This window comes from Phocoena phocoena, chromosome 14 (genome assembly GCF_963924675.1).
Source record: "Phocoena phocoena chromosome 14, mPhoPho1.1, whole genome shotgun sequence".
Lineage (NCBI taxonomy): Eukaryota > Metazoa > Chordata > Mammalia > Artiodactyla > Phocoenidae > Phocoena > Phocoena phocoena.
In genome coordinates this window covers 19371500-19399402 of record NC_089232.1, presented here as the reverse complement: position 1 = coordinate 19399402, position 27903 = coordinate 19371500, and the positions used below count along the sequence as shown (strand labels likewise).

Sequence of the window (27903 nt, the reverse complement as noted above, 5' to 3'; positions counted from 1 at the left end):
CCATCTCTGGAGGCCCCACTTACCTAGGTGTGTATAAGAAATTAGCAGCTTCGCTCTCTGACTCCCTATCAGTATGGGGCAGACATGACAGTTCTGCTGTATCTGGCTTCCTGATTTCAGTCAGGCCATGCCTTCCTTGACGTGCCAGATAAGGGGGACTGAAATAGAATCCACTTGTGCTACTTCGGGGGGGTCTCCCTCTCCTGGCAGTTACTTCTAGGTGCTCAGTTTGATTAAAATCATTAGTAAGGTGTGTTCACTCCTGATTTCATTACCCATGCACGGGACTGAAGGAAGGAATCAGTCTCCAACATTTGTTCCCCATCTCTCACTAGCATAGGAAACCGCAGCTGTCGGGTTTGAGTTTCTCACTACTTTATTAGTAAAGTTTCAGGATCCATGTCTGGTTCTCCTTTTTCATGGCCTGATATTTGAATTGTGTTATAAATAGACTTTAAAATGGTGAAAATTTCGTGAGTGTTAAATACCACTCAGATGTCAAAAGATTTTCAAATGGCTAGTCTGTGTAAACCCAGATCCAATCTATAAAACAATGTTTTCTCCCTAGACAGTCAATCCATCCATCATTCTTACATTCATGGTTCAGATGCTGGGCACTGTGCCTCTCCTGAAGAGGTTTACTATCAAGAGAGGACAAAAAGTCAGGGTCAGGAACCTGCTGATTTTCATGTTAGACTTGTAGACAGACATTTTGCATGCATTATCTCACCCCAATCTACAGCTAGGCATTCTTTTCACTATTCTGTGGCTGAGGACTGAGATTTAGCGAGTTTAATTGCCAAGAATTACAATTATTAGGTAGCAGAGCCAAGATGTAACTTAATACTGTCTGTGTCTGCTTCAAAAATTGTTTGAAGGAAGGGAAGGCTTGGGAGAAGGCAAGAAGGAAGGGTACTTGGTGGTTGTGGACTGGCAGTTTCATTTGCATTGTCATTTTACCTAAGAATGAGGTAACACTGATTTCTTTATCAAAGCGTCCATCTCCACTTGCCCCAAGTCTTAGAGTCACAGCACTCAGGAGACTAAGATGACCCTTGAAGTTGGCACAACGTTTTTATTTTACGCTACTGTGTTATATACGTAACAGACAGACACCTCACCAAACAATTTGGGTGTTGCTGCCAACCTGTTTCAGTAGATTTTTTCCCTAAATCCTGCTTTTTCATAGGATTGACGATATAATTGGAAGCAACTGTGGTTCAACTGCAGTTCAGCTGAGAGTGAACAGAGAAAATTCAAGCAACTGCATTTAGCCTTACTTCTCACTTTTTTCATGAGATCTTGGAAGTCAGGGGGCAGCTATAGCCAAATCTCTGAGGGATGCAGGGTGAGACCACTCAGAGCCAGCTTGCCCAAAGGCTGTTCAGGGATTTGTCTGAGGGGGATGCTATGGCCTAATATCAGAAAGGACTCTACCAATTGCTACCCTGGTTCAGAGAAGGCAGAATTCTGTGTTGGCTCTGGGGTCAGGGAGAGCTTGATCTGGGCTGTGGAGGATGCTTCGGGATGGGGAAAAAAGGCAGAGTTAGCATATGGGAGATTAATATGGGGTGCTGAGAGAAACGCTTCTCTGAGAACTGGGAGGTACTTACAAGGGAGCAGAGAGATTGGGACCATGGGGAGAAGAATTTGCGAGTAAATTTTCAGAAAATGTTGAGAAATCATCAGAGTGTAGACTTGGGTTTACCAGCAGAAACTCTGAAATACTGCCAGATCAGGATCCTGTTTTTGAGTGTATGTGATCTTGCAAATTTGTAAAGCTCTCTATGCTTTAGAAAGATCAGCAGCCTCCTTTATTTCTGTGTCCATTGTATCTAGCAACCTTATTTTAACGTCTACATATAGATGAGACCACGGCAGGCAAGAAATTTGGGGGAGCTGGTTCAGCTTTCTTTCAGGGACTTTTTCTGAAATGATTTTGCAGGCTGTGTCTGCTCTGCAGTATGGCTTTCCTTTTCGAATTAAGTGGATTGGTTACGAAATTTATTTTGGAGATACAGTGACTGATTCATTCGGAATTAAGCAGATTTGCCTTAATTGTGGATCGTTGGTCCTACTTCAGGCTTATTAGGAGTAAATCATTGTAAAACTCATTGGCCCCAAATCAGGCTGAGCAACAGAATTTCATGGCAATCTAAAATGCAGGTTCCTGGGTATTAATTGGAAAGATTTTGTTTAATAAATGATTCATCAGGTTGGGACCCACTGAAACGATCCGTGTATTTCCAGAACTTGTTTGTAATTTTTTAAAAGTTTATTAAACATACAGATTTCCAAACTACGCCAGAGCTACGGAATGGAATCTCTTGGTAGAGGAACCCAGGGATCTTCATTTGTAACAATTATCTCATATCGACAGTTTCCAGCCTCGGGTTATTGAACCTAAGACTCTCCTATCTACCTTCTCATTTCTGGCCACCACTTACCATCATTTAACCAGCAACAACCTGGGGACTTAATTCACCTAAAAGCTTACATTGGTGGCCAGTCACCATAGCCCTGCACTGTCAGAGACATGTGCTTGGGCACAAGCTGCTGCTCTTCTGGCTCTGTGAGTAGACAGGGATGAGCAATGGAGAAACAGCTAACACCCAAGGGCTGTGAGGGGCCCTAGAGGTCAGAACTTCATGATGGAGGATTAAGTCTCACGCAAGAAATTCTCTCAATTTGGGCTATTTACCCTCTTTAACTTATGGTCAAAGACTTTGCATTGTCATGAGGATTCAGTGAAGTGGGGCATGCTCACACAACTTGAAAATGTATAAGATGCTAGGATTATAATCCGGGCAAAGATTTTGCTGTGTGTATATTTTGTTTTGAATTTTTTTTCCTGCAGCTGGTCTAGAGAGAATACGATACACTTTTTAAAATTCCCTGCAGACTTAGCGAACTTTCAGTAGGATCCCAGCATAGGAAGGAAAAAGATCTCAGTGTCTGGCTGGTCGTGATGCACATTCTCAACTCTCCCCCTTAATAGACACAGTGTATGCTACAGAGAGCAAAGTGTAATTTTAAGAACCTTGTAATTCTTTACAAATTAACACAGCAGATGGTGTTTATGGGAGCCACATAGTGAGGAATATTTGGGACGATGTGAGACGTGTGTTCCAGGGTTTCGGCCTGCTCTCTATTTAGTTTAGTTTTTAATTGTCATGCTGCAAAAAATGCTGTTTGCCTCATAAAGTTTTCATCAGTTCCAAGTGTGAGCAAAGGCCCCCTGAGGTGGTTCCGTCATGGGTCAGATTCCAAGCACTCTTAGTGAGAAGGGCCTCAGAGAGGTCCCTGAGTCACCTAAGCATGAGGAGTGCCCTATGCTTGGACCCTGGTCACTTAGCAGTGGTCTTGGGATATTGGTGCTGCAAGTGGGGAGCCGCCTGGCCTTGCAGTCTGGCTTGGGGGTGGTTTGGGAAGCTGAGAAAGAGCCCAAGTCTCGATAAGCAAAAGGGCTAACAATGAGGTTAGCAGCTCTTGACTGGGGCGTGCTAGTGTCTAAGTAGTTAAAATATTTCTTCAGTTATTTTGACTGTCCAGATAATTAAAAACAAAATATTATTCTCTCTTAGTTCCCTCATAGTGATAAGATGTAAAGTGGCCAAGACCTGTATGGTGGCTTTCCAGACAGTGCTGACCTTTTGGAGGGAAGTGTGAGAGGAAGCAGAAGGGGCCATGATATAGAATGGGGGGTGGTGATGCTGAGAGGATGGGGAGAGGTGGTCCTCACAGGCTTTGCAAGGACCAAGAAAGGTCAGATTTGATTTGGGGAGGAAAAAAGCCTTGGTCCTGAAGAGTGCAAGGAAATCTCTTTGGGGGTCCCCTGGGCATGCAGGAAGTGCCTGGCACTCCCAATCTGTGTATTTCCTCTTCCCAATGTCACCAAGGAAACTTCTACATTTTGTTCTGCTGTAAGGTTGGCAAACAGAAGCCTCCCAGATGCTCTCTGGGATGGCCTCTTTGTCCCTTAGAAGTGTCATTTCACCAAACCCATTTCTTTTTGGTATCTAGTGTCCTCAAGCTTACCTACTCCCATCTCCCACTATTTTGAAAGAAAAACTTGACAAAATCATGTACAATTTGTATGTTTCTTTTCCCAAGTGTGTGCATCTTAATCCTATGCATACAATCAAAGGCTTTGATTTCTGTCTTCTTTTTGCTCACATAAGATTTGGAACAGGCAAGGAAGAGAATGAGCATACAAAGAGGGTAGGCAATACTATTACTCTACCTGTGGTGAAGATACAGCTACTCCATTTCCACCTCTGCACACAAGTAGCCTTGCCCCCAAGGATCCATATCATGTCATTGTGTCAAACAGCCAGAATACTAATTATTGCATTTATTGTTATTCAATACATATTCATATGTACCTATGGATACATATTTCTAATTTGCTTGGTATCTAGTCTGTGTAAGGACTGTGCAAGAAACTTCAGTTTCAAGGAAGTGTGACTGGCTGACATCTTCTTGTCTGCTATGCACTGAATTGTGTCCCTCCAAAATTCATATAGTGAAGCCCTACCCCTAATGTGATCATATTTGGAGATGGGGCCTCTTGGAGATAATTAGGTTTAGATAAATTATTAGAGTGGGGCCCTCATGATAGGATTAGTGCCCTTTTAAGAGGGACACTAGAGAGCTTGGTTATGTCTGTTAGCAAGGAAGAGATCTCTCATCAGAGACCAAACCTGCCAGACCTTGATCTTGGCTTTCCATAATATTTCCTCCTGAATAGTGAGAAAATAAATTTATCTTGTTTAAGCCACCCAGTCTGCGATATTTTGTTGTGTCAGCCCAAGCTGACAAATACACTGTCCTTAAACTCCTGTACTTCTAATTGGGAAAAAGGGACATATAGGCATGACAAGTTTCCGAACAATAAAGGATTATAATGATGCATCTTATATATTTGTATTTTAGCTTTAGAGTGTGACATCTCAAATTCAATTAACAATGCAAGAGATTTGCACAATACACAGTAGTTGCCTGCATGGAAACTGGCAGTGAAATAAATGATATAGGTGGCTGTAGGCACTCGGGGGAGGAGGGGCTGCTGTAAGCTGGGAGAGCAGGAAGGTATGATGAAGGAATTACAATATGAACTGGCTCCTGATCCATGGGCAGATGAAGCCCAGGAAGGCCAAAGCTTGGGTTCCCCACCCAGATAGACGTTCCATAAACCAAGGTAATCCTCTGTCTGTTTTCTGATTTCTGTGAACTCTCAGCAATGTGGACCCAGTTATTGGCCTCTTTTTGAGATGGTGGAAAATGCCAGACTCCTGGGATCCTTTAGCTATTGATAGCTTTAACTGTAACTGAGTGGTTTGGGGAATATGCACTTAAAAATGAAGTGGAAGTTTAAATTTCATTGAAAATTAAATCGTATAATCAGTGTGGGTATATACATGTTTGTGTGTGTGTATAAAATCAATGGAAATTTGCACTTCGTCTTGGCTACTTTCATCTCAACTGTAAAGATAAAATGGCATTTTTTAGCAGTTTGCTCAGTTCATGGTCTCTCACTGGCTTCAAAGGCATGTGTGGTTAATTAACCATGGCTCTCAGCAGTCACCCAAGCTTGACAGCTGGGGGAAGGGGAGCTCTGATGAAAACTGTCTTCTAGGCAGTGTTGCCTGACAGATAATCACTGAGGGCTACACCTGTGTTGATAAAATAAATCAAGTAGCAAGAATTGTAACATTACACAGGTGCCAACCACTTCCTATGGCTTTGATCAGCAAATTGGGAAGTAGGTGAAATTTATTTTTAGGACCCCACATTTTCCAAATAATTCATCCCTTTCATACCTACCTCCTAATCCCAGGGGCCTACTTGGACCGTCCATCCTTCTCTCCACAAACAAGTGGATAGAAGCCCTTCCGGAGCACTTCTTAGGAGTTTTATGCTGAGTCCTCCAGGAGAAAATAAAATTCACTATCCACAAAAAGCTTGGGTTCTACTCTGCAGGAACATGAGAACTTGATAAACAATGCAGGATGGTCTGTTGTTAACATCTGCATTATTTGGCCCAGTACCTAATAGAAGGATATGGTCAGAGGAGAGGAAGGTCTTCAGGGGCCAGGTCAGTCTAGAAGCACTCCCTGGAGGAGGATTTTAAGCTGTTACTTGAAGAATGGGTACATCCTGCTTAGGCAAATGGTTGAAGGGAGAATGACACCTTTCAACAAGGCACCAACATGAGGCAGAAAGTGTGTGAGTTGTTGAGAAGGAACAAATTGACTAGAGGTGTGGGCAACTACAAGAAGGAGGTCAAATTAAGAAGTCTTAAAATATAGGCTCAAAAGTTTACTAGGAAGGAGGGATGCAGTAAGAACTAAATGGGAACTGAGAGGAATATTGTGCCAAGGAAGTGAAAGCTTGGTCTCAACAGGCCATAATGAGGATGATGAGGGAGGCTGGTGTGGTGTTGAAGATGTACACTGGGGTAGCTGGGTGTCATGAGTGGAGGAATTTGAGGAACAGCAGGAATCCTAGAGACTTGTTGATGGACAAATTCTCAAGTTTAGTGAATGATCAGATTTAGGGGAGAAATATTATATTAGGATTTAGAGCTTGGGCAGTGATTAGTGCAGGGAAAAACTCTGTAGGTGAAACCAAGGCCTGAGCTCCCTTGGTTCTCTGAGCTGTGTACATGGGGTACTTGCTGGGGTTTCCCTGTCTTCCATGCTGCCTTCAAATTAGTTTGGTCTCATAGTTTAAGGTCTCTGATTTAGTCAGACCTCTTTGGTTGTAAGTGACAGAAATCCAACATCAACAAACGTGGGGGAATTGGTTAACTTGTGACACTAGGAAATCCATTGATAGATACTAATGGATTTAGGTACAGCTGGATTCAGGAACCCATGTGTTTCATTCACTGATATAATACAATTTGTTAAGTGTCTATTATGTGCCAGGCAAAGCTCCAGGCTGCCAGATATAATGATAGGTAAAGCCCTGACTGTACCCTCATGGAGCTTTATTTTTACAAGTTTAGTATATAATGGAAACTATGAACCAGTTTGTTTTGACTCCAAAAGCTGACTTCCCTTCCCCTTCTCTTCCCTTCCTTCCCCTTTCCTTCTGTTTCCTTTCCCTAGCATCTCATCTCTTTTCAGACCCAAATTAATCTCTCATCTCTCTCTCTCTCTCCCTCTCTCTCTCTCTCCTTCCCTCCGCTACCCCCACCTCCCCCCACCTCCCAGCTATGCTTTCTTTTTATGGCGTCTATTTTGAAAGACTCCCTAACTAGCTCAAGGTGTATCTGCTGCCAGTTTATCAATCCCAGTGCAGAAAAATATGCCTCCTTCTTAATAATTTTTCCTGCCACCTTATAGCTGAATCTCACTGGTTCGGATGTTATCCTGAGTTTATCCCTGGGCCAGAACTCCTTGGTTGAGAGTCAGAAGGAAAAATTAGAGGGTTTACCAAAAGAACATGAGGTTGCTGGGAGAATGAAAACAAATAGTGATGTGCCCTGAACTCTCTGAGTCAGGCCTTCTCTGTGCACCACCTGATGTGTGTACTAACATTGCTATGCTAGTAGGTATGGTCTGGGAGTTTCACAAATAATGCCATCCTGCTGTTTTAACCTTCTATATTGATGATTCTTTCCTTGAGCATTGATGAGGCCTGGCAGAGAAATGTCAGACACATTTTTGCCTTGACACATTTTCATCAGTTTTTCCCTTTCTACTTTTATCCTCCCACCCCTATCCCAGAGTCCAGGAAAGCTGGGTTTTTACGTGGTCAAAGTATCCTGATCGTGGGTTTGATGCTAAACTTTTATCCATTCTAAAGAGGTATTGCCCATTTCTTTTCTAAGAGAAATGTCCATAGCTAGTGAAAAGGAAATATTTAGAAAGGTTCACATTCTCAGACTGTGATTGACACCGAATATAAAGGTATTATGAAACATTCAAATTTTTGGTGCTATTTGTAATAAGAAAATGATTTCTACATGCAGGGTTTGAGGGTAGATGGTCAACCCTCCAAATATGATAGGGTGACTGCTAGATCGATGGATAATTTTTTCTCCTCCCTCCTGTTGTCTAAATCATAGGTTTAAATGACAGGAAAATGTGTGGGAGATGGAGTGCATGGCACATTATTGCTTTCTGCTGTTCTGATGATTTTGACTTCCATCTCTTTCAAATGACAACAATTTGAAGACTGGGCATTTGATTAGCTTCCCATGCATTCAGCACAGTAGAGTCATCGCTATACAGTATTTTGAAGATTTCTCATACATTCAATCAAGTTTGCAGGTACTGTTGAGGGAAAGGAAAAAGTGATAGACATTTGCTTTCTTACAGCCATTTCCCACATATTAATATTGTTCCCGGAAACTAACATGAAACCACAGATCTGATGGAAGCACTGAGATAGTAGATTTATATCCTCAGGTCCTCCATGAGTGACTCCTTGTACTGAATTATGTGTTTAATGTGGAATGAGGGTCTGGGATGGGGAACAGCCTTTAAACAAATACACAGTCAATTTCAGAAATTTAAAAATTACTATTCCTTACTTTTTTGTTTTATAAATTAGGGAGTTGTGAACTATTCAGCATACAATTTAAATGTACTACATATTTATTCAGTGTTTCAGAAGGGATGATGGATATTTAATAAAAGGGAGAGAGAGAAAGAAGAAAAATGAAGACACTCTTCTGATAAGTAGAAGGGCTTTTATTTCGCAAAAGGACAAAGGATAGTTTTATTTAAAAAATGAACTAAGATATTGTCTTTTTCTTGGAGAATGATTGTGAAAAATCAAAATTTCAATTAATGGCCTCAATCATTTTTGTGTAGGATTAAACTGAAAATATGAAAGTCTTCTTGACAGCATCTAATACTTTGGCAAACTGGACTTGAATTTAGAGCCAGAGGCTGGGAGAATAAAGGACCCCCTATAAAAAGCCAAATCAGGAAATTCATTCCCTTCCCTCTCATCAATTCAAGCTGCAGATCTACCCCAAATGTGTTTTGTAAAATAGAGCCCAGCGACTAAAACAAATAAAGTTTAATAAACACGCATCTCCCTAGCACAACAGATGGCAACTAGGAAAGCTGCGTGAAGCAGTGTGAGAGATTGCTCGCGCCTGTCTTCTTTTTCTTTTAATAATGATATTTATTAAATGGCTATCTCTATTGCAGACTCGTTCTCTGTAGGTAAAGATAAAGAAGTCAAGTAGGGAGCAGTCTGAGAAAGGCACACAGGGTCTGCAGACAACATGTGATAGGGCGGATACACCTCAAACCGAGATTTTTTTTGATAGCCTTTGAAAAGAAACATGAAACTCTATAAAATCACAGAATCCTAGGATTTTAGAGATGCGAGACGGTTTAGACATGGAATGGAAATGGCCCTGGGCTGGAAGTCCGGAGATCCTGGTCAGACACTAGTGAGCCATGTGATCAGTGATTTTATCTTTCTGGGTTTTGCTCTTTTCATCTTTGAGAGGAATGAGGGCGTGAGGAAGGAGAAGAAATTGATTCAGTTACCTCTGCTGGGTCAGGTACTGTGCTACATGCTCCAGATCCTATCTCTTTTATATTCACAATAATCCCGAAAGCAAGCATTTATCCACATTTTAGAGATAAGAATACCCTGTCTGACAGCCAATTCTAGCCCATTCTGCAGTGCCGTGACAGCCTCCCTACAAGGGAAGCGTGGTTAAATGTTCGGGCTCCCCCATTTCCTGGGGTCTGTCACTCATCTCTGGCCCCTCCATTGGACAGATGATAAGTCTGGAGTGTAGAGACGTTGCCAAATCACTTCGGTAGTTATTGGCAGAGAGTGCTTATAACTGCTTTTCATTTCCTTCTGTTCAGCAAAGGCAGGGAATAAAGGGATGACTGGCTGAAGACCACACACTTTTGTTTACTAGGTGATGGTGTGAAAATGAAGACGGAGCTCTCTCTTCACTTCAGTTTGTTAAACAATTTTTAGTTTATAGAGCCTGGAGGGTCAGGGAGGGAGAGTTTAGGTTAGGCTTCTGGTTGATTCCCTGGGAACTAGAATTTGCCCACGATGATCAAATCTTTAGTTATTTAACAAATATATCCAACAACCTACTATGTAAAAGACATTCATCTGGAGTTTCGGACCCTTATTTCACCTCTTAGAATATCCCAGACTAGTCGTTTAAAATGAACCACCCAGAATATTCCTTCCTTAAACAGAAATAACTCTTCTTTAGGAATTCTAGTCTGTGGCAAGGTTTTCATATATTATCTGCCTGAGTGGAGAAAGTCGAAGTCCAGGTGATCTAAAAATAGTTTCTGTGTAGTTTTCAAAGCAGTACTTTCATTTTTTTCCACAGTAGAAATACTTTCCTAATTACCCTGAATACTGTTAATGCCTTTTATTGTTTCCTCACATTGACACCTTGATTGATTGTCCGGCTAACCTGGTGAAGAAGATAGGGCATATATTATGCTATCCATTGTGCTCATGAGAAAACTCAGACATAAAAAATGAGCAAATCGTTAGGCCAAGATCACATAACCTAATAAGGAAGGGCTGACACTAGGAGGCAGGAGTCTTTCTTTGTTTGGTCTCTCTCAATGATTAGCTTCCTGTCCAATTTATGTTGTTAATTTAAATGTATTTCTACCTGAGGTCATACCAGAGCACAGGAAAATATGGAGTCATGGGCTGCTAGTCCCCATTTACTATGTAAATCTGAGCATGGAGGGGTTACTAGCCTTGTTCCTGTGCCCCTACCTTATTTTAAAAAAAAATTAGTGCTACCAAAGGGCCAGTGAATGGATGATTTCAGCGGGTGACCCCAGTTTCCTAAGCTCTAGTTCCAGCCTTACCTCTCTAAACTATGAAAACAAAGATGGCACCCAAGTCAACTGCAGTTATTTGAATTGCTTTCAACCAAAGATTTGAAAGCTCAAGACACCAGATCACAAATATTATACAAAGAGAATCCCAACAACATGGGGACCTGGAATGCTAATGTCACCGGAGATGCTCTGAGCTTGCAGATCAAACTATAGTTGGCTGTAATCATACTATAAAGAAGCTCCTATAAAAATAACATGTCTCTACAGCTAGTCAAACCAATCCCTTCACATCGTGGAGAAAAGGATGGCCCATTCCACTCACTGTCCTTCCAGTACCTGCCTTGCTCTTTCTTCTCTTGATACTACTTTGGCCCTCCCTCTTTCCTATTCGAATTTTGCCCAGGACTTAAGGTCTAGCTAAATCTTCCCATCCCTCTGTGAGATTACTGACTTCGCAAATGCAGCATCTCCTTCCTCTTTGGAGCATCTTATTTAGCCCTGTAGGGTGTTAGTCTCTCTGTGGAGTTGTTAGTCTTGTTGCTCTCACATTGGGGTCACTCACTGGATTAGGAGCTCCTCAAGTGTGAGAATGTGACTCTCACTTTTTGTGCAGCCCCTGCACCCCCCTACCACCAACCCCCGGTGACCAACATTATGGCTCACATCTCTGGGACGTGTGCTATACAGTTGCTGGTTATTGATGCCAGATGGGTTACAGAATCCCATGTTGCCCAGCTATTCACAGAATGTGTGTCTGTAACCACCCTACTTACAAGTTTGAGCATCCCCATTACCCCTGGTAGTAGGGTTGCTGAATATAGCACATAAAATTATAGGACATCCAGTTAAATTTGAAATTTAGGTAAACAATGATATTATTTTTAGTATAAATATATCCCCTAATTATTTATTTATTTATTTATTTTGTGGTACGCGGGCCTCTCACCACTGTGGCCTCTCCCGTTGCGGAGCACAGGCTCCGGACGCGCAGGCCCAGCAGCCATGGCCCGTGGTCCCAGCTGCTCCACGGCACGTGGGATCCTCCCGGACCGGGGCACGAACCTGTATACCCCGCACCGGCAGGCGGACCCCCAACCACTGCGCCACCAGGGAAGCCCCCTCCCCTAATTATTTAAAATTTAAAAATGTTATCTGACCTGTACTTGGGTGACGCACCTTACTGGACTCACCTAATCCTGGCCCTGTCAGAGCTTGGCTTTATTTAAAGTTTTGATACTTGTTCAGCATGGATTTTTTGGCATTAATTTTGAGTTTTTAAACTATTGCATGAAACTATTGTTTATCTTGATTCCTGAGTTCTTTGATGACCCTTTACATTTTATACCTGAGGCAAGTGTCTCACTCCTCTCACCCTGGTCCCAGATCTTCTGTCATCCTCATGGTCTCCTTTGTAAACGGAGATAATGATATGTCGCTGGCAGGATGCAATGAGCCCTGCCTGACACAGTATTTATTCAGTAATTATTTTGTGTATTCACACTGTCTTGACTTGTTTTACATTGGAAAGTTCAGTGATCCAGTCTGCTTCTCTCACAGTCACATTTTAAAACAAACTCACAATTGTTCATTTTTCAAGGTAAGTTTTTAATTACTCTCCTATATGGAAAGGGCTTGAGAAATCTATGGTTCCAGAATGATTGTGGTCCAGACCCCCGTACAAGTGCCCGTATTCTGAAGGCAGACATCCTATTTGCAAGGAGGAAACCAAAGAGAAAAGAAACAGCTCTGGCTGCTAAGCTGGTGTCACACCTGACTATGGAGAGCCAGGGCGCTGCAGTTACACTCACTATGTGACAGCAGTCCTCGGAAAATTAAGCAGCACATCGTTCTTCTCCATATACTTTTGTTTCCTTTTAGCTAATTGTATGCTGATATTTCAAAGTTGTAAATGTTGCTCACTTTATTTTAAGCTCTTTCTACTTACAGAACTTCAGAGTGTACATCTGAGTGGGTCAGCATTTGAGTTTAGGGAGTGGAAAAATGGTGATGGGGATTTGTAGGTTTTAAATGATTAAAAATATGCACATATGACCTGGCTTTGGCTTTTTCATGAAAAATCCTATAGGATTACACATCGACCATTCATTCAAGAAAAATTGATTAATTAAGCAAGTTGTAGAAAAGAGTGACTGCTTTAAATCTAGGTATATGTAAATCAGTTGTGTACATATCAGCCTTATGCATCCAGGATTTTGCCATTGGAAGAGAACATTTAGAAATCTGTCCGATGTTAATTTCTATGGATCCTCGAAACACATTATCCCATGAGGCACAATTTATGACCTGGGATCTCATTTCAATATATACACAAATTACTGCAGAGACCTACTTGGTTTTACAGAGTCTGAGTATGGAACAAGAATTGGCCTGCCACTAGGACCATAAATAAATAGATCTGTAGGGTGTTTGACTAACCTTTAGATAATTTAATAGATTTGACAAAGATTCTGAGCACAATTTTCTCTTCAGAGGAAGATAATGCCATCCATAAAGTTATGTAAGTTTTTATCCATGGGAATCTTGTTGCTGTTGTGTTTTTAGAAAGATAATGGAGGTTCTGTTTGGTTTGGTTTTAATTGTGTTACTACAGCAATGAAAAAATAGAAAAACAAAAGGGAAAACAGAAACTAGTCAAACTTCCAAACTTCCACTGAATAATTTATCAAGATTATTATTATTATTATCTTTTGCCTTTGCCTCTGCTTGTTACAGTCATAAGGGAAATTTTCCTCGTGACCTCAAGCTGTGGGTTCCTTATTATCATGTGTAGCATTCCACTGCATGGCAGAACAAAGATTAAAACACTATGTTTTCTAGTAAAACATCTCTTTTGATTTTGATACAGAAGTTACAAAAAGGCTTGTGATATATTGGTATAAAATTCTGAATTCTGATCGTTTACCTTAACTTTCTTTTCTAATTTAGTTTTTATCTCAGTCATATTCTATTCAGAAGTGTGCTTACATAATAGAAAAACACAAAACATTTGTGTTTGAAGGCAATAACAAAACATCCTGTGTTTACTTAACTGCTGAATGTCTGGAGAAGGGAAGAAAACATAGATTTGCATGGAGTTGAATATGGACATACGTGTAACCATCTTGAGAATGTATTGATTTCATCATTTTTTACTACAGAGAAAATCAACTTTAGAGACAAAGTTGTATTAGCTGTGTATTGAAGAGAACCTTTTTTTTTGTGTGTGTGGTATGCGGGCCTCTCACTGTCGCGGCCTCTCCCATTGTGGCGGAGCACAGGCTCCGGACGCGCAGGCTCAGCAGCGATGGCCCACGGGCCCAGCCGCTCCGCGGCATGTGGGATCTTCCCAGACCGGGGCATGAACCCGTGTCCCCTGCATCGGCAGGCGGACTCTCAACCACTGCGCCACCAGGGAAGCCCGAAGAGAATCATTTTTAAAAAATGGCTTGAACTCTACAACTCAAGTGTGTTTCTGAATTTTTTTAACCTTTAATGTCACTAACATTGAATTTTTCTAAATCGGAAATTATTTCTCTTTTCTTAATAGACTGGAAGAAAAGAAAAAGGAGATCCTCTAAACATTGCAATTGATAAGATGACCAAGAAAACAAGGGATCTAAGGAGACAGGTACTGTTTTTGTTTTAGATTCATGGTACTTAGTGGTGGTTTACTGAGAATGTCCTTTTTCAGGGTACTGTGTTAGAGCTGATATTCAGCTCGCTATTCTTTATAACATCTACATATACACAGAAACTTCTCATCAACAACTTAGAGTCTGCTGAACAGAGAGATGTGACAGGTGCAAAGGGTGTGGTGATGAAAATAATCCCTGAGGTGAGGGAAGGTGGGGGAGGGAGAGCCCTCTCACTGGCCAGACACAATCTTCCCAGGTGGAGAGGTGATGCATTCTCTGCCTTCTTCATCTGGTTTTCAGTTTTTCAGACCCAGGTGTGTAAAGAACCAGCCTCTGATTTCTTCTGGGTCTTAAACTCCCAAGGCAATCAGTGAATAAACAAGAATGCCAATGGTTAATGAGAAACACAACTCTTAATCTGATGGGCTAATTAAGATCTCTGACCCAGTGTATTTCCTCAAGGATATAAATCTAGAGGAAAATTTGCTTATCAGATGGTTGTTTGGGAAGCAGGGAACCAAAGCAAGGAAAGACAGTTGGATGATTTAAATGGCTAATGGCATGATTTGTCTGAAGGGTCCATGTTGGGGGAGGGGTGAGAAATCTCTAGTCAGGGCCCCTTTTCATCTTGAAAGTGCTACATGAACACTAGTACATGTTGTCTATAAGACAGTAAGTCTTATTTTATATGTTGCCATGGTGAATTTCACTGTCTTCTGTCTCTTCTCTAGAAGAGACAATACCACCCATTAAGTTCCCAAAGAATTCCTTCATGATTTCTGCCTGAGAGGCATCCTGTCTCTTGCTGGTAGCTTTTGCATATATCCATCTCATTAAGTGTTGATTGTGTTGGTCATCTGGAACCAACCACAGCCCTGCGGTAACACCTGCTTTACTTTCTCCATCTGGAAAAGCTGGACTGGCAGGGATGCATCATCTAACACTCAGTCCTGCAGTTTGTCAAGTACAGACAAGATTAGCAAGGTGCCTGGGCAAGAATAGCCAAGGAGCATCTTAAAAAATGTTTGAATGAGAGGAAAACACCACTTCAAATCACTGCTGGGGAGCTTCTGAGCTCTCTTCAGGATGTCACCAGAAGGTATAGACACATTTGAGCTAATGTCCTCTAGAAGATACCACAATTAGTTCTGGGATATGAAGACTCTAGTTTGCCCAGCTAACAAGCCCTTTTGGGGAAAGCATTTTCTTTTTATTTTACCTTGAAAAAGGGAGAATAAAACATTGCATTCTTAGGCATTATTAGGTAACACTCAAAGAGCTGTATGGCCAGGTCTGCTTCTCCTTGCCCTCTTAGACAATCTTTCCATTACAAAGCCCCCATATGATATGAAATGATACTGCTAGTAGGAATTGGGATTGGGGTTGGTGGAAAACAGTGAATCAGGTGTCTGGAGCTCAGGGTTTTACTTCTAGCTCTGCCACTAAACTGGCTGTACGACTGTGGATTCTTCATCTCTTGGTCTCCTTCTCCTATTTGTAAAAGTAAGAAGCCAAACTGGGTCTGTAAACTATTTTTGAATGAGTCCATTTATTTTCCCTGCCAGAGGTCCTAATGCCAGATAACTGCTGGTTTTAAAAGCAGTGGGAGGACATCAGGCATCTCCTCTAAGGTTTGCCTTTGGCTAGATTGTCAACAGGCAAAATCCATGAAACGAGTCTTCCCTCCCCCTCTAGGTCTTAGTAGAGACCATTCTTTTACATTCAGGAGCCAATACCCTTAAGTTCTCTGCACTCGTGGATCTATCATCGGAATTTTTTTTCTCTCATTAGGAAGGAATGGATAAAGTAGTTTTCACCTTGGTGTTACAATTATCAATAAAGTGTCGACTCTTTTAGCTGCGGACAGTGGTGAAATTTGAAGGTGGATTCATCGTGGAATTTTAAAGCTTTGGTGACAAGATCCTTGGGGAGTTTCTTTTAGGGTGGCAGTAGAAGGAATATGTCATCCCCTCAAATCATTCCATGTATAAGATTTTTTTTTCTGCTCACCTTTCCCAAAGATTGAGAGGAATAAGGGTAAAAGAAAGTTGTTTTATGATATTCAGATCCAACAGTTATGGCATAATTTCACACCACATCCCTGAATTTGATTCAAACATCCTTCTCTTTCCCAGTATGCCTTTCTAGAACTAAGATGGTCCTCATCTGTCTGTTCCATCCCTATCTATATGTTGGAATATTTTAATCTGTTTTTTCGCATTTCTTCTGTTTCCCCATGTACACCTGTACTGGTACAAAAGCTGTTCTGAGCTAAACAGAAGCTACCTAGCATTTCTGCAGATGGAACATGCAAGGAGTCTGATTAGCTTGGCTCAGGTGGATCTTCAGTTTAGAGTTAGGTAGCTAGTTAATTGGATTAAAAAAGTTTTATCTGAGTTTCTGATAGCAGCTATGTGGTGGCCCAGTGAACGCTAGTGGTTCAAATAAATGAAAACTGAAACACTTTCTGTTCCTTCAATTACAGACAGGACTTTGTTAGAAAACATTCAAAATGATAACCCTCAGCTATCTGGCTCCACTTCCCCGTACACCTATATTTCTTTAAACAATATTTAGAGAAATTAAGTCACATAGGGAAAAAAGCCGAAATCAAAGAAAAATATTTCTAGTGACTTTCATAAGTTCCCACTCTTTCCACTTTCTCCCTCTTCCTCATAGCCCTAAGGTTGAGCAGTGTTCTTCAGAAGGTAACCCTGGAGTCTTGCAAAGCTGTAGTCACCAAATTAAAAAATAAAGTCAATTATGATTATTATTTTGAACTTGCCTAATGAAAGTGGAGTTAAATTTGTAAACATGTGAAAAAAAATCAAGTAATTGAATAAAAAGGATTTCTGTTTAAGTAGAATTTTGAACTAAGTAGAAGTCCATTTTTTTCAGGCAGTATGTCCCAAGGAACTGGGGAGTCATAAATTGTGAAAAAGTTTGCAGGAACCCAAGGGCGTTATTTCAACTGATTGGCATGGATCCATCTTGCCAATTAAACCCATGAGAGTGGGCAGTGGTAGAACAGAATCCTTTTAAGAGTATTTTGTTTGGAATTAAAAATGGATTTAGGGGAACATCACTGCCAGCTTTAAGCATTATGTTTTAATTTTAGAGCTGTGGGCACAGTATGCCCCATGTCTGAGCTACTGTCACTGCTGTGATTCTGGAATCAGCCCGTTATAAGAAAAAAAGCTTTTGGCCGAGTCTCTGCCTGAGCACCTAGTAGCCCACGCAGTCTATCCATCCCTTAGAGAGGGCCCAGTTGGTGTCTGCCAGCTGTTCCTTGATGTCCTCCTTCTATGTACCACCTGTGAACTATTCTAGGCATGGTCTCGATTTTCCTTAAGCTTACAGTGATGCTGGTTTATCCTGATTATTATTTTGGTCCTTGTATTAGTCTTTTTTCCTCTCCTGTTGCGGAGCACAGGCTCCAGACGCGCAGGCTCAGCGGCCATGGCCCACGGGCCGAGCCGCTCCGTGGCATGTGGGATCTTCCCGGACCGGGGCACGAACCCATGTCCCCTGCATCGGCAGGCGGACTCCCAACCACTGCGCCACCAGGGAAGTCCAGTATTAGTCTTTTTTTTCCCCCAAGTTGATAAGCAAATCAGGACCCAGATGTTTTCCTATGAGAAGCTAATAAATAGTAATCATAACATGTTAGTGTTGCTAAACTTAGCAACTCTCTCTCGTTCCCCAAACCAATCAATGGACTAATTCTTATTCCTTCACCCTTAATAGCCATCATAATAATTCCAGCAATGAGATTCAGTGTGTCAGCTTGACGAAAGTGTCAATTTTGCTATCACAGTCAAAACAGTTTCAAAAGACAACCAAACCATGTATAGAATGCTTTTACATCGAGATGCATACTTAATAGAATGGATTATATAACAAAGGATTACAAACAAACAAGCAAAACATGCCACTGGGTGGCACATTAAAGGTTGATTTACCAAGATCCTGCCTCCAGATAGGACTACAGAAAAAGCTTCCAAGATTAGTAAGAAATAGTTACAGCTGAAGATTCCTCAGCTGTCCCCTTTGTGACCCAATTCCGTATATAAGAACTGTGGCTAAAGGTGGGTAGTCATCAGCGAGACCTTGTCAAATCACTATCCACAAAATGTAAACTAAAAAATAGCTGACATATATTGACTGCTTACAATGTGCCAGGCACTGTTCTAAGTTCTCTCTACAAATGGACCCCATTTAATCCTCATGCCAGCTCTGTGAGATAGAAAATATTGTTACCATGTCCATTTTACAGATGGGGACATGAAGCCAAGTAATGCACCCACGGCCGTGCAAAGTATGGATTCATGGAGGTCCCAGTCCAGGCAGTCTGGCTGTGGGGTCTTGGTTCATAATCATTCCCCACCCTGCCAATCCATAGACCCAATGGATACAGTTGGGTCACCCATATACTAATCTCCTTTGGGGGAGGCAGTTGGGGAAGAAGGAGGGTTCATGTAATATATAGAGGTGCTTTGTGGTTTTCAACAGCACCTTACCACCATGGGGTTGGGGATGGGTGACATGTATGTACTTCAGACAGAAAAAACGTCTGTGGTGCATGTCAAAAATAGGGTTCTTGTTTATGGTAGGATATCATCTCTCAGGCCTCCAGCTGTTACGGTTTACTGGAACCTTTTTTTAAAAAGTGCTATTATGTTTAGGTAGCTGGCTTCTCAAAGCATGAATTATAGACTTTCCAAAACATTTACAGAAAAAGGGGAATTTTAAAGCATTCAATTCTTTTTCTCACATCTGCTGACGGGGCCAATTATTTTTAGATTCATTGTAAGAAAACATTTTAAAATCATTTATTTCCAGACTTGAAGCTGCTTTCCTCATAAGGATATGAAACTATCTATATGGCTACAATTTAAAAATTATGAAATAAAATATTGATTTCCTCCAAATGTTAAGGTTTGTGTTCTTCACATTGAAAACCTATGTCAGAGCTAACAATCCTGGTCAGATTACCCCTAGGTCAGATTGCAGTGCTGCTGTAGAAATGTAGAGACCAGAAAATGATCATACAGCAATTGGGGTTTAAAATATAGACCATAAGCAACTCTGGGACAGCTGAACACAAATGTCATCAGAAACACCAAAATCAGAATCAAAAAGGCAGAAGAAGAAGAGCATAGGTAGAAGAGATCTCAAGAGCACTCTGAAAGGCGATCTTTGGACAAGCCCCCTGATCACAGTTGTGTATTCAAGCTACCTCTACCTTAGGAAATTCCTGTTACAGCAGTCCTGAACGTCAGGCCACCACATATTTATTTATCTCCTGGAAAACACTCATTAGGCCAAATTCAAGGAACATGATTTTATCCTTGCCAATAGTTCTTAAAATATCACTCTTTCCTTTCCAAGCTCTTTCCTTACAAAGACACTATTCAAATCATGGAGTAGTTTAATTGATTCCTGTGAGCCAGCATGTGGTCAATGGTTCACACATGAACACAATCTTGTGGAGGATGCCAAGCTTGACCTGTCTCTCACTAGTGAGTCTAGATCACAGAAGGAGTCCAGTAGCTTGACCAATATTGATTAATCAAATAACACGCCGTACTGAGCAGAGGGCTCTGTAACACATGTATGAACAGGAAACCGCCAGCCCCAGAAGTCAAGGAAAAGTGGGATGGGGAAGGATACATAACAATGTCTGAGTCTCAAGAGAATGTCTGAGACATTCAAGAGAATGTCTCAGACATTCAAGAGAATGTCTGCTTTTGGTCCTGTCTCTGACACCTCCTGTCCTAGGCAATGAGAATGCCACGTAGAATCTTGATCCTGACACTGGAAGATCCAATATAGGATTATAAAAAAAATTCTATCATATTTTCCAGGATGAAACTCCTAAGCAGGAAAATTTGGAAGATTTTCAAAGATGATGATTCAAACAGCAAGGATTTTTTTTTTTGAATGTCCTTTCAGCTTACCCAAACATTTCAGAACATCCATCCAAAGTGCAGTCATTTAGTTCAGCTGATTCCACCTCCTATCTGTGTTTCGAGTGCATTCCTTCCTCTCCACTGTCATTGGCACTGCTTAATTGCTTTTCACAAAAAGGATGGTCACAACCTCATAACCAGTGCCTTGATCCCAGGCTCCCTGCGTTCGGCACACTGTAGCTCCAGCAGTCTCTTAGACCAGTATTAGCACATCTTCATGACTTTGCACTTGATGTTACTTCTACCTGGAATGACCCCTTCCACTCCTTTTAATTTTTTTCTTCCAGGAAAATTAACAATTTTTCCAAATGCCCTCCCTTCCTCCTTTTTTTTTTTTTTAGGAAAATTCACAATTTTTCCTACAAGGCTTAGCTTAAATGTCACCTTATCATCACAACTTTATCCAATTTTTATAAACAGGGAATCCCACTACTCGGCATATACCCTGAGAAAACCAAAATTCAAAAAGAGTCATCTACCAAAATGTTCATTGCAACTCTATTTACAATAGCCCGGAGATGGAAACAATCTAAGTGCCCATCATCGGATGAATGGATAAAGAAGATGTGGCACATATATACAATGGAATATTACTCAGCCATAAAAAGAAATGAAATTGAGTTATTTGTAATGAGGTGGATAGACCTAGAGTGTGTCATACAGAGTGAAGTAAGTCAGAAAGAGAAAGACAAATACCATATGCTAACACATATATATGGAATTTAAGAAAAAAAAATGTCATGAAGAACCTAGGGGTAAGACAGGAATAAAGACACAGACCTACTGGAGAACGGACTTGAGGATATGGGGAGGGGGGAGGGTGAGCAGTGACAGAGCGCGAGAGAGGCATGGACATATATACACTACCAAACATAAGGTAGATAGCTAGTGGGAAGCAGCCACATAGCACAGGGATATCAGCTCCATGCTTTGTGATCGCCTGGATGTGTGGGATGGGGAGGGCGGGAGGGAGGGAGACACAAGAGGGAGGAGATATGGGAACATGGGTATATGTATGGCTGATTCACTTTGTTGTAAAGCAGAAACTAACACACCATTGTAAAGCAATTATACCCCAATAAAGATGTTAAAAAAAATAAAAAACAGGGTTTATTCAGTAGGCTCCTAAAGCATTTTAAAATAGCTTTATTATGACACTCTTTGCAGTCGATTTAAGTTTATGTGCTTTTGCTTGTGCCTGTGTCCTGATATTCTTTGTTTCCTCAAGGCATATCTTAGTGCCCCAAATAAAGTAAGCTGCTACCACACACGTGTTGAAAGGATGAAGAATCCTCTGTATGCAGCTATCCTACCCCAAAATATCCTAATCATCAACTTCCCTCTGTTCTAAGCTCTCATGTCTTTGCTTCTGTTGTTTTAAGAACAAGATTTGTTAGCTTAAAAAGTCCATTTTTACTGTGATAATAACAACTTTTTCCATCTTAAGAGAGAGCTTCTATGCTTTAACCCAGATGTCTCCTGCTGCTGGGCTGGCTTTAGAAAAGTCAGCTCAAGAACCTGCCAAAATGCAGATACAAGTATCCCCCACTTTCTGAAAGTCCATTTTATGCCATTTTGCTTTTATGAAATACCTACATTAGTTCTTGTTTTTGCTAACTGAAAGAAACCTGGAGGATTTTTGCTTTTACAAAAGAAAAAAAAAAAGGTGAAACGCAAAAATCTGTCCAGTATTTTGCAGCCAGCTCTTATACAGGCCGCAGGCACCGCGAGTAGCAAGAGTGGCGCCACCAAGCCCCTTCTCCGGGAACTACACTCAGCATTCAGCTGCCATAGCTTTGAACTGTGTTTATAAGCATCTGTGTTTTATCTTGATTTATTTTGTGAATCCATTGGCAAGATGCATCATAAGGTAGTTGCTTCTTCGGTTTACAGCATTTCGGCTTACAAAAGGTTTCATAGGAATGCTGTACTTTCAGATAGTGGGAAAAACCTGTATATAGCTCCATCTTGAGAGATTTCTGATTTCAGGTACAGACGGTGGTAACTTAAACACTGTATCATGATAAGCTTTCTAGGTAATTGTGATGTTCTGGCAGGTTTGAATTCCACTGACTTTGTTTCTGATGGTGGGAACTTTTAGATCTCATTAGAGTCCTTTGGAAGATTTACTTGAGGATTCCGGAAGTCCTCCAAGTTCTCTCCAATTCATTTGGCATCTTCTAGACCTCACCACTTCACAGATACAATACTTGTTTTAAGGGAGGGAGAATCCAAGCTTGAGCCTCTTCTCCCCATGGGCCAAGATTAGAAATGGATGGTCTAATTGTTCACTGTGCTGTGTTGAAGGGCTTGGCAAGATCTGTGCTTTCTGGAGCAGGGCCAAGTGGAGGTGAAGGGGAATGAGGCAGTAGCCTACGGCACATAATTTTAGAGGGAACCAAAAAAACTGAGTAATCGAGATAAATAATATTTTCTGCAGTATTTTAGAAAATTGAAATTAATGCAAAAAAATTCATGATGAGCATCTTATCAACATTGTAAATAAAGACAGGATCAGTAGCAAGGCAGTGCTGAGCTATACTGAAGCCTGAAGCAAAAGAAAAAAACAGCAATACTGATCCTGTTTTTATTTACAGCGTTGCTATTTTGTTTATGATGGTGACTCTCCTTAGTCTTGGCTCTGCTCCAGAGCTTCTATTTCTTAATGTCTTTACTGCACCTGCTATATGAGAGAGTTTACCCCCAAAGTCTCAATGTCACGCAGTTTTCTTTTTTCTCCTACATTAGTGGCAAAAGGGCTGACTTTTAAATTTTGTGATGAGATGACACCTTGGACTCCAGATTTGAAGACCTACTTGAATTGTGGTGTCTTTTAGGTTGTCTTGCTACAAATGCATTTCTTTCTGTTTATCACAGTGATAAGAGCTTTTTTATGGCACTCTGAAGTGCTTCAGAGAAAATGGAGAGCATTTTAATACTGCTGATTTACTCTTTCAGGTCTACAGTAATTTCCTTACTGCCTCATTATAAGGCTTGGCTTAATTTACTCTACACATAATGTTTACTGATGCACATATGGTGCCACATTTCAGGAAACTGTACCCAGAACAGGTATTTTTGTCAGGCTGGAGCATGGAAAATTTCCTTCGTATACAGAAAAAAAAAGGTAAGAAATTTAATCATTTCAGCAAAGAATGTCCTCCAACGAGAGGGAGAAAAATCACACCCATCTTTAACTTCAGAAAGAAGGATACAGTCTCTCATTTTTTTAATTGGAGTATATTTGCTTTACAATATTGTATTAGTTTATACTGTATGGCAAAGTGAATCAGCTACATGTATACATATATCCCCTTATGTTTGGACTTCTTTCTCATTTAGGTTACCACAGATCTTTGAGTAGAGTTCTCTGTGCTATACAGTAGCTTTTCATTACTTATCTATTTTATACACGGTATCAATTGTGTATATATGTCAATCCCAGTCTCCCAATTCATCCCACAGCCCCCTTTCCCCCTTGGTATCCATATGTTTGTTCTCTACGTCTATGTCTCTATTTCTGCTTTGTAAATAAGGTCGTCTATACCAATTTTTTCAGATTCCACATATATGCGTTAATATACGATGGATACAGTCTGTTTAAATGCTTATTTTAAAAGCTGAATAATGATTATATGTGTATAAAGATTTGCAGTTACCCCTAAAATCAGAGGGGGATAGGAGTGGGGGAAAAGGAGAGGTAGGAAAAGAAAGGAATAATATCTTCTGAGCTTATTTCTCAACCAGCTTTGAAAAAAGAGAGATGGGTTCAGTGGTCATGGACTCATAAACTCTTAGAAGTAGAAGGGACCTCTAAGGTCTTTTCTCAGGGCAAAAGGTCTTTCTTCAGCATCCTTAATACCACCTGAAACAGCCTCTGCTTTAGATATGGGAGCTTATCCCTTTACCCAGCATCTGGTACCATTACTGGGCAATTTTAGTAGCAAGGAAATTGAGTTAAGATCAGTGATTTTGTAATTATCAACCATTGATGTTGGTTTTGTGCTGCAAAACTGATTTTTTTTTTCTATTTTGTCTAAGTTTAAGGCCCAGATAAAAGCTTCAGTAAAGAATTCTATTTAGAGTTTCAAAGACCTACAAATAGTGATTATTATTGCATATGAATTCATGGCTTCACAACCACTTGGCTTGCCTTTCCATAACTCTGAATGCTAAGAGTGGTGAGGCTTAGGAACTGAGCAGCTGCTGCTGTCTTGTCATTGAAAGCTGAAATAGCCAACTCTCTTAATCATCTGATCCATTGTTCCTATTTGTATCTGGTTATGTATGAAGGTCAAAAAAGCAAAGTTGAAACCCACTGAAACTGTAGGACATTTGCTTAACAAGTGTCCATTCTCTCCTTGACACTTTATCTACAATCTGATTCTACAGTCTATTATTATCAAAAGATTTTATTTTTACAGAGTTGCATTTTGAAGCTGCGACAGTGAAATTACATTTATTACTGATATAAAGCTGGTAAGTTAGTGAACCCAAGTGGGAGGATTCTGAAACCTGTCCTTTTAATGACTGTAGTTGTTAAAGTTGGTACACTTTGGTCTTAATTTATAGTTTTTATTAAACTTCCATTAATGGGAAGGCTATAAGGCAAATATCAATTAGTAATGTCTTGAGATCCTCAATAATAATCAAAATAATAGCTTTCCTCTTTAATATCATCATTTTTTTTCTTCCTTAAATCATCCATACCTGTGGCCAGCCCTGTGCAAGACACTGCACCATGAATGAGATTTTGAAAATTATTTTCCTAATTAATCACAGGGGAGAAAAGTAAAGGACTTTCATTTTAGCTGGGGTGCGGGATAGCTGATTAAATGCAAATCAAGAGACTAGCTGACCTGCCTGGTATATTCAGTAAGAAAGAGATGAATGGATTGTGCCCCAGTGTTCTAGGGTTAGAGAGGAACGATTTGTCTTGAGGGCTCTGGTGATAAGAGGAGATTTTCCATCTGATCCAACCATAAGTGCTTGTCAGAAGTTTGGGTGAATAACCAGTCTCAGTACCTCCTCTCTCATTCCACAATTTCTTGGTTTTTCATGAGTACATCCATCCTGTTAACTATTAAGGGCAGTATGTCTATACCTTTATTTGATCCCTTCAATTTCAGTGAAGATCAAGCTGCCTTTAAGTAGCTGCAGTCGGAGTTGCAGCTGCATGAAGGGGGTGACAGAGAAGTTGAAGAGCACCTTTGGTCAAGGCGAGCTGGGAGGTCCATGCAGGCTAACATGGGCAAGGGAGGGCTCAGAGTCACAGGGGCAGGAAGAAGGCAGCAGTAATGAACCACGCCGACTGAGCAGATTTCCCTCAGCCCCTCCTTTGAAATCTGAAGGCTTAGATCAATGTGACCCTGAGGTTGTAGCCATAGATGCCATAATAACCAGGTGAAAGTAGATTACTTGTGACTTTCATTGTGTCTGTAAATTACCATAACAACCAGCTTGTCTGTTGCCCTTTGGGTGCATTCTCTGTGTATTTGTCCAGTCTGTGGAAATACTCTCAATACGTTTGCCAAATTAGGAGGAAATATCAGGATTTGGAGTCCAGTCCAGGTCAGAACACCTACTGAGGTAATGAGCAGGCTGGGCAACCCAACCAGATACGCTCCTAGTTCACAGAATTTTTAGGAAAAGTCAACAACTCCTGCTTTTACAGCTAACCATTCCTCTGTTCTTTGCCTCAAAGTGTCTGCTAGAAACGGAATTGCTTAGACACCATTGAAATCACCTATGTTTTCTAGCAGAGAGTGAGGCAAAGAGAATAAAAGTCAAGTAAAGCAGTCAGACTGGCCCCTTGGGGACTCTTGAGGCCATTTCTAGCCTCCTTATTTCTCTTCTTAAGCAGGTAACTGCTGGGTACTGCAGATGCTCAGTTCTAAGTAAAGAGTGGGTGAATGGAGCTTGAAATAGCCAGGGATTTGCAGTACTAGCGAAGCAACAGAGTGACATGGACAGAGTGATAAGGTTGCAAGACTTAAAATCCATGGATGAAACCACATAAAACAGGTGCCTGCAAACCTGTGGCCCAAATCTGGCCTTCTGCCTGTTTAGGTAAAGAAGTTGTATTGTCAGTTTTTGTTCTATAGTGGCAGAGTTGAGTAGTTGTGGTAGAGACCAACTGGCTGCAAAGACTAAATTATATATTGTCTGGCCTTTTATAGGAAAAGTAGGGCAACCCATGCTCTAGAAGTAAGAGTCTGCTTGAGATGAAACAGATATGGTGTAAGAGTCCAGATCTCCTGAAAAACTGAAAGACCTGAAGTCTGACTGTCTCCTGCCTTTCCCTTAAACGGTGATAACATCAGTCATGTTATAGGATTTCCGCAAACTTAGAAATGTGGAGTAATCATTAGGGCTCTGTCTGAAATGAAGCTCCTCTAGGGAAAAATTCAGCACTGTTGGAAACGCTGTGCAATAGTTAAAGACAGGAAGTGAAGAAGTATAGCGTACGGTGGCAGAGCTCGGGAGAGAGAAGTTAGCTCAGAGGTACACGATTATCTATAACTGGATTAGAGCAGGGGAGCATGGGTGAAAGGCTTTCTCTTTTAGAAAATGGGATGGGCTCTTTGATGACCACAAATGGTCAGAAGTTTTAGAGGTTCATTTACAAGTGACATATGTACCAACAGTAAGTGCCCATCATCCATCCTCCCTTACCCAACAGCATCTTATCCCCCCAAGTTGCCCATCCTGCTCAAGTGAACTGAAGTGTCACTCATCCGATACCTGGAGTGGGAACTGGTAAGTTTTGGGTGGGATCCTCCCGGAGGCTCTTGTATTTACATTGGGGATTCTTCTGAGACCCACAGGACTAGTGTTGTAATGTGGAATGGCCAGAAATATGGAAGTATGGGGCCAGATGATTCTATCTGGTACAAATCCTGCCACACTGACCCCACTAGAAAGAAATAGGGTTTTAGAGAGTTGTTCTCCTCTGTATCTTGCTCTTAATATACTTTTTATAGGCTTCTATTGTTAGGCTTCTATAAAACCATCCATTCAATGATTATCTCTCTCAATTGCCAGTGCAGGTGGTGCGGGGGGCATCAAATCTTTCTTTGAGCAATATTTCATAAAATTCCTAAGAGTCCTTGCTAGAGTTAACTTATCTGATACAACTCTTGACTCTCTCACATTGGATTCAAGCAGCTTATGCCCATTCAATACCAGTTAATCAATGGCAGATAATAAATACTCAGCATGAAATATCCAGCTATCTAAACTTAGATCCTCCTTTGTGGTAAGCAATGCCTGAGGGGATATAGTGCTGGGGGTAAATGGTTGACCAGGTGTAGGAGTGAAGGATGGAAAAAAAGATCATCTTTGTCCAATTGGGATTTGTGAATTTGAACAGCCAGATTCATAAACACGTAGACCTTAAGTAAAATAGCACGATTCTTGGAACCAGAAGACCTGACTGGTATTTTCTATGTGTAACTAGTGGACCCTCCCTTTCCTCGTCTA

At 40.9% G+C, this 27903-nt stretch overlaps 1 protein-coding gene across 5 annotated transcripts in view; it reads left to right on the top strand.

Moving 5' to 3' along the window:
- CTNNA2 (catenin alpha 2) overlaps window positions 1-27903 on the top strand; it is a 1049032-nt gene that overhangs the window by 771363 nt on the left and 249766 nt on the right. For all 5 annotated transcript variants that reach the window (XM_065891313.1, XM_065891311.1, XM_065891310.1 and 2 more), the window contains one exon: window positions 14362-14442. In XM_065891313.1, coding sequence (XP_065747385.1) covers window positions 14362-14442 — 81 coding nt within the window. The remainder of the gene's footprint in view (window positions 1-14361; window positions 14443-27903) is intronic.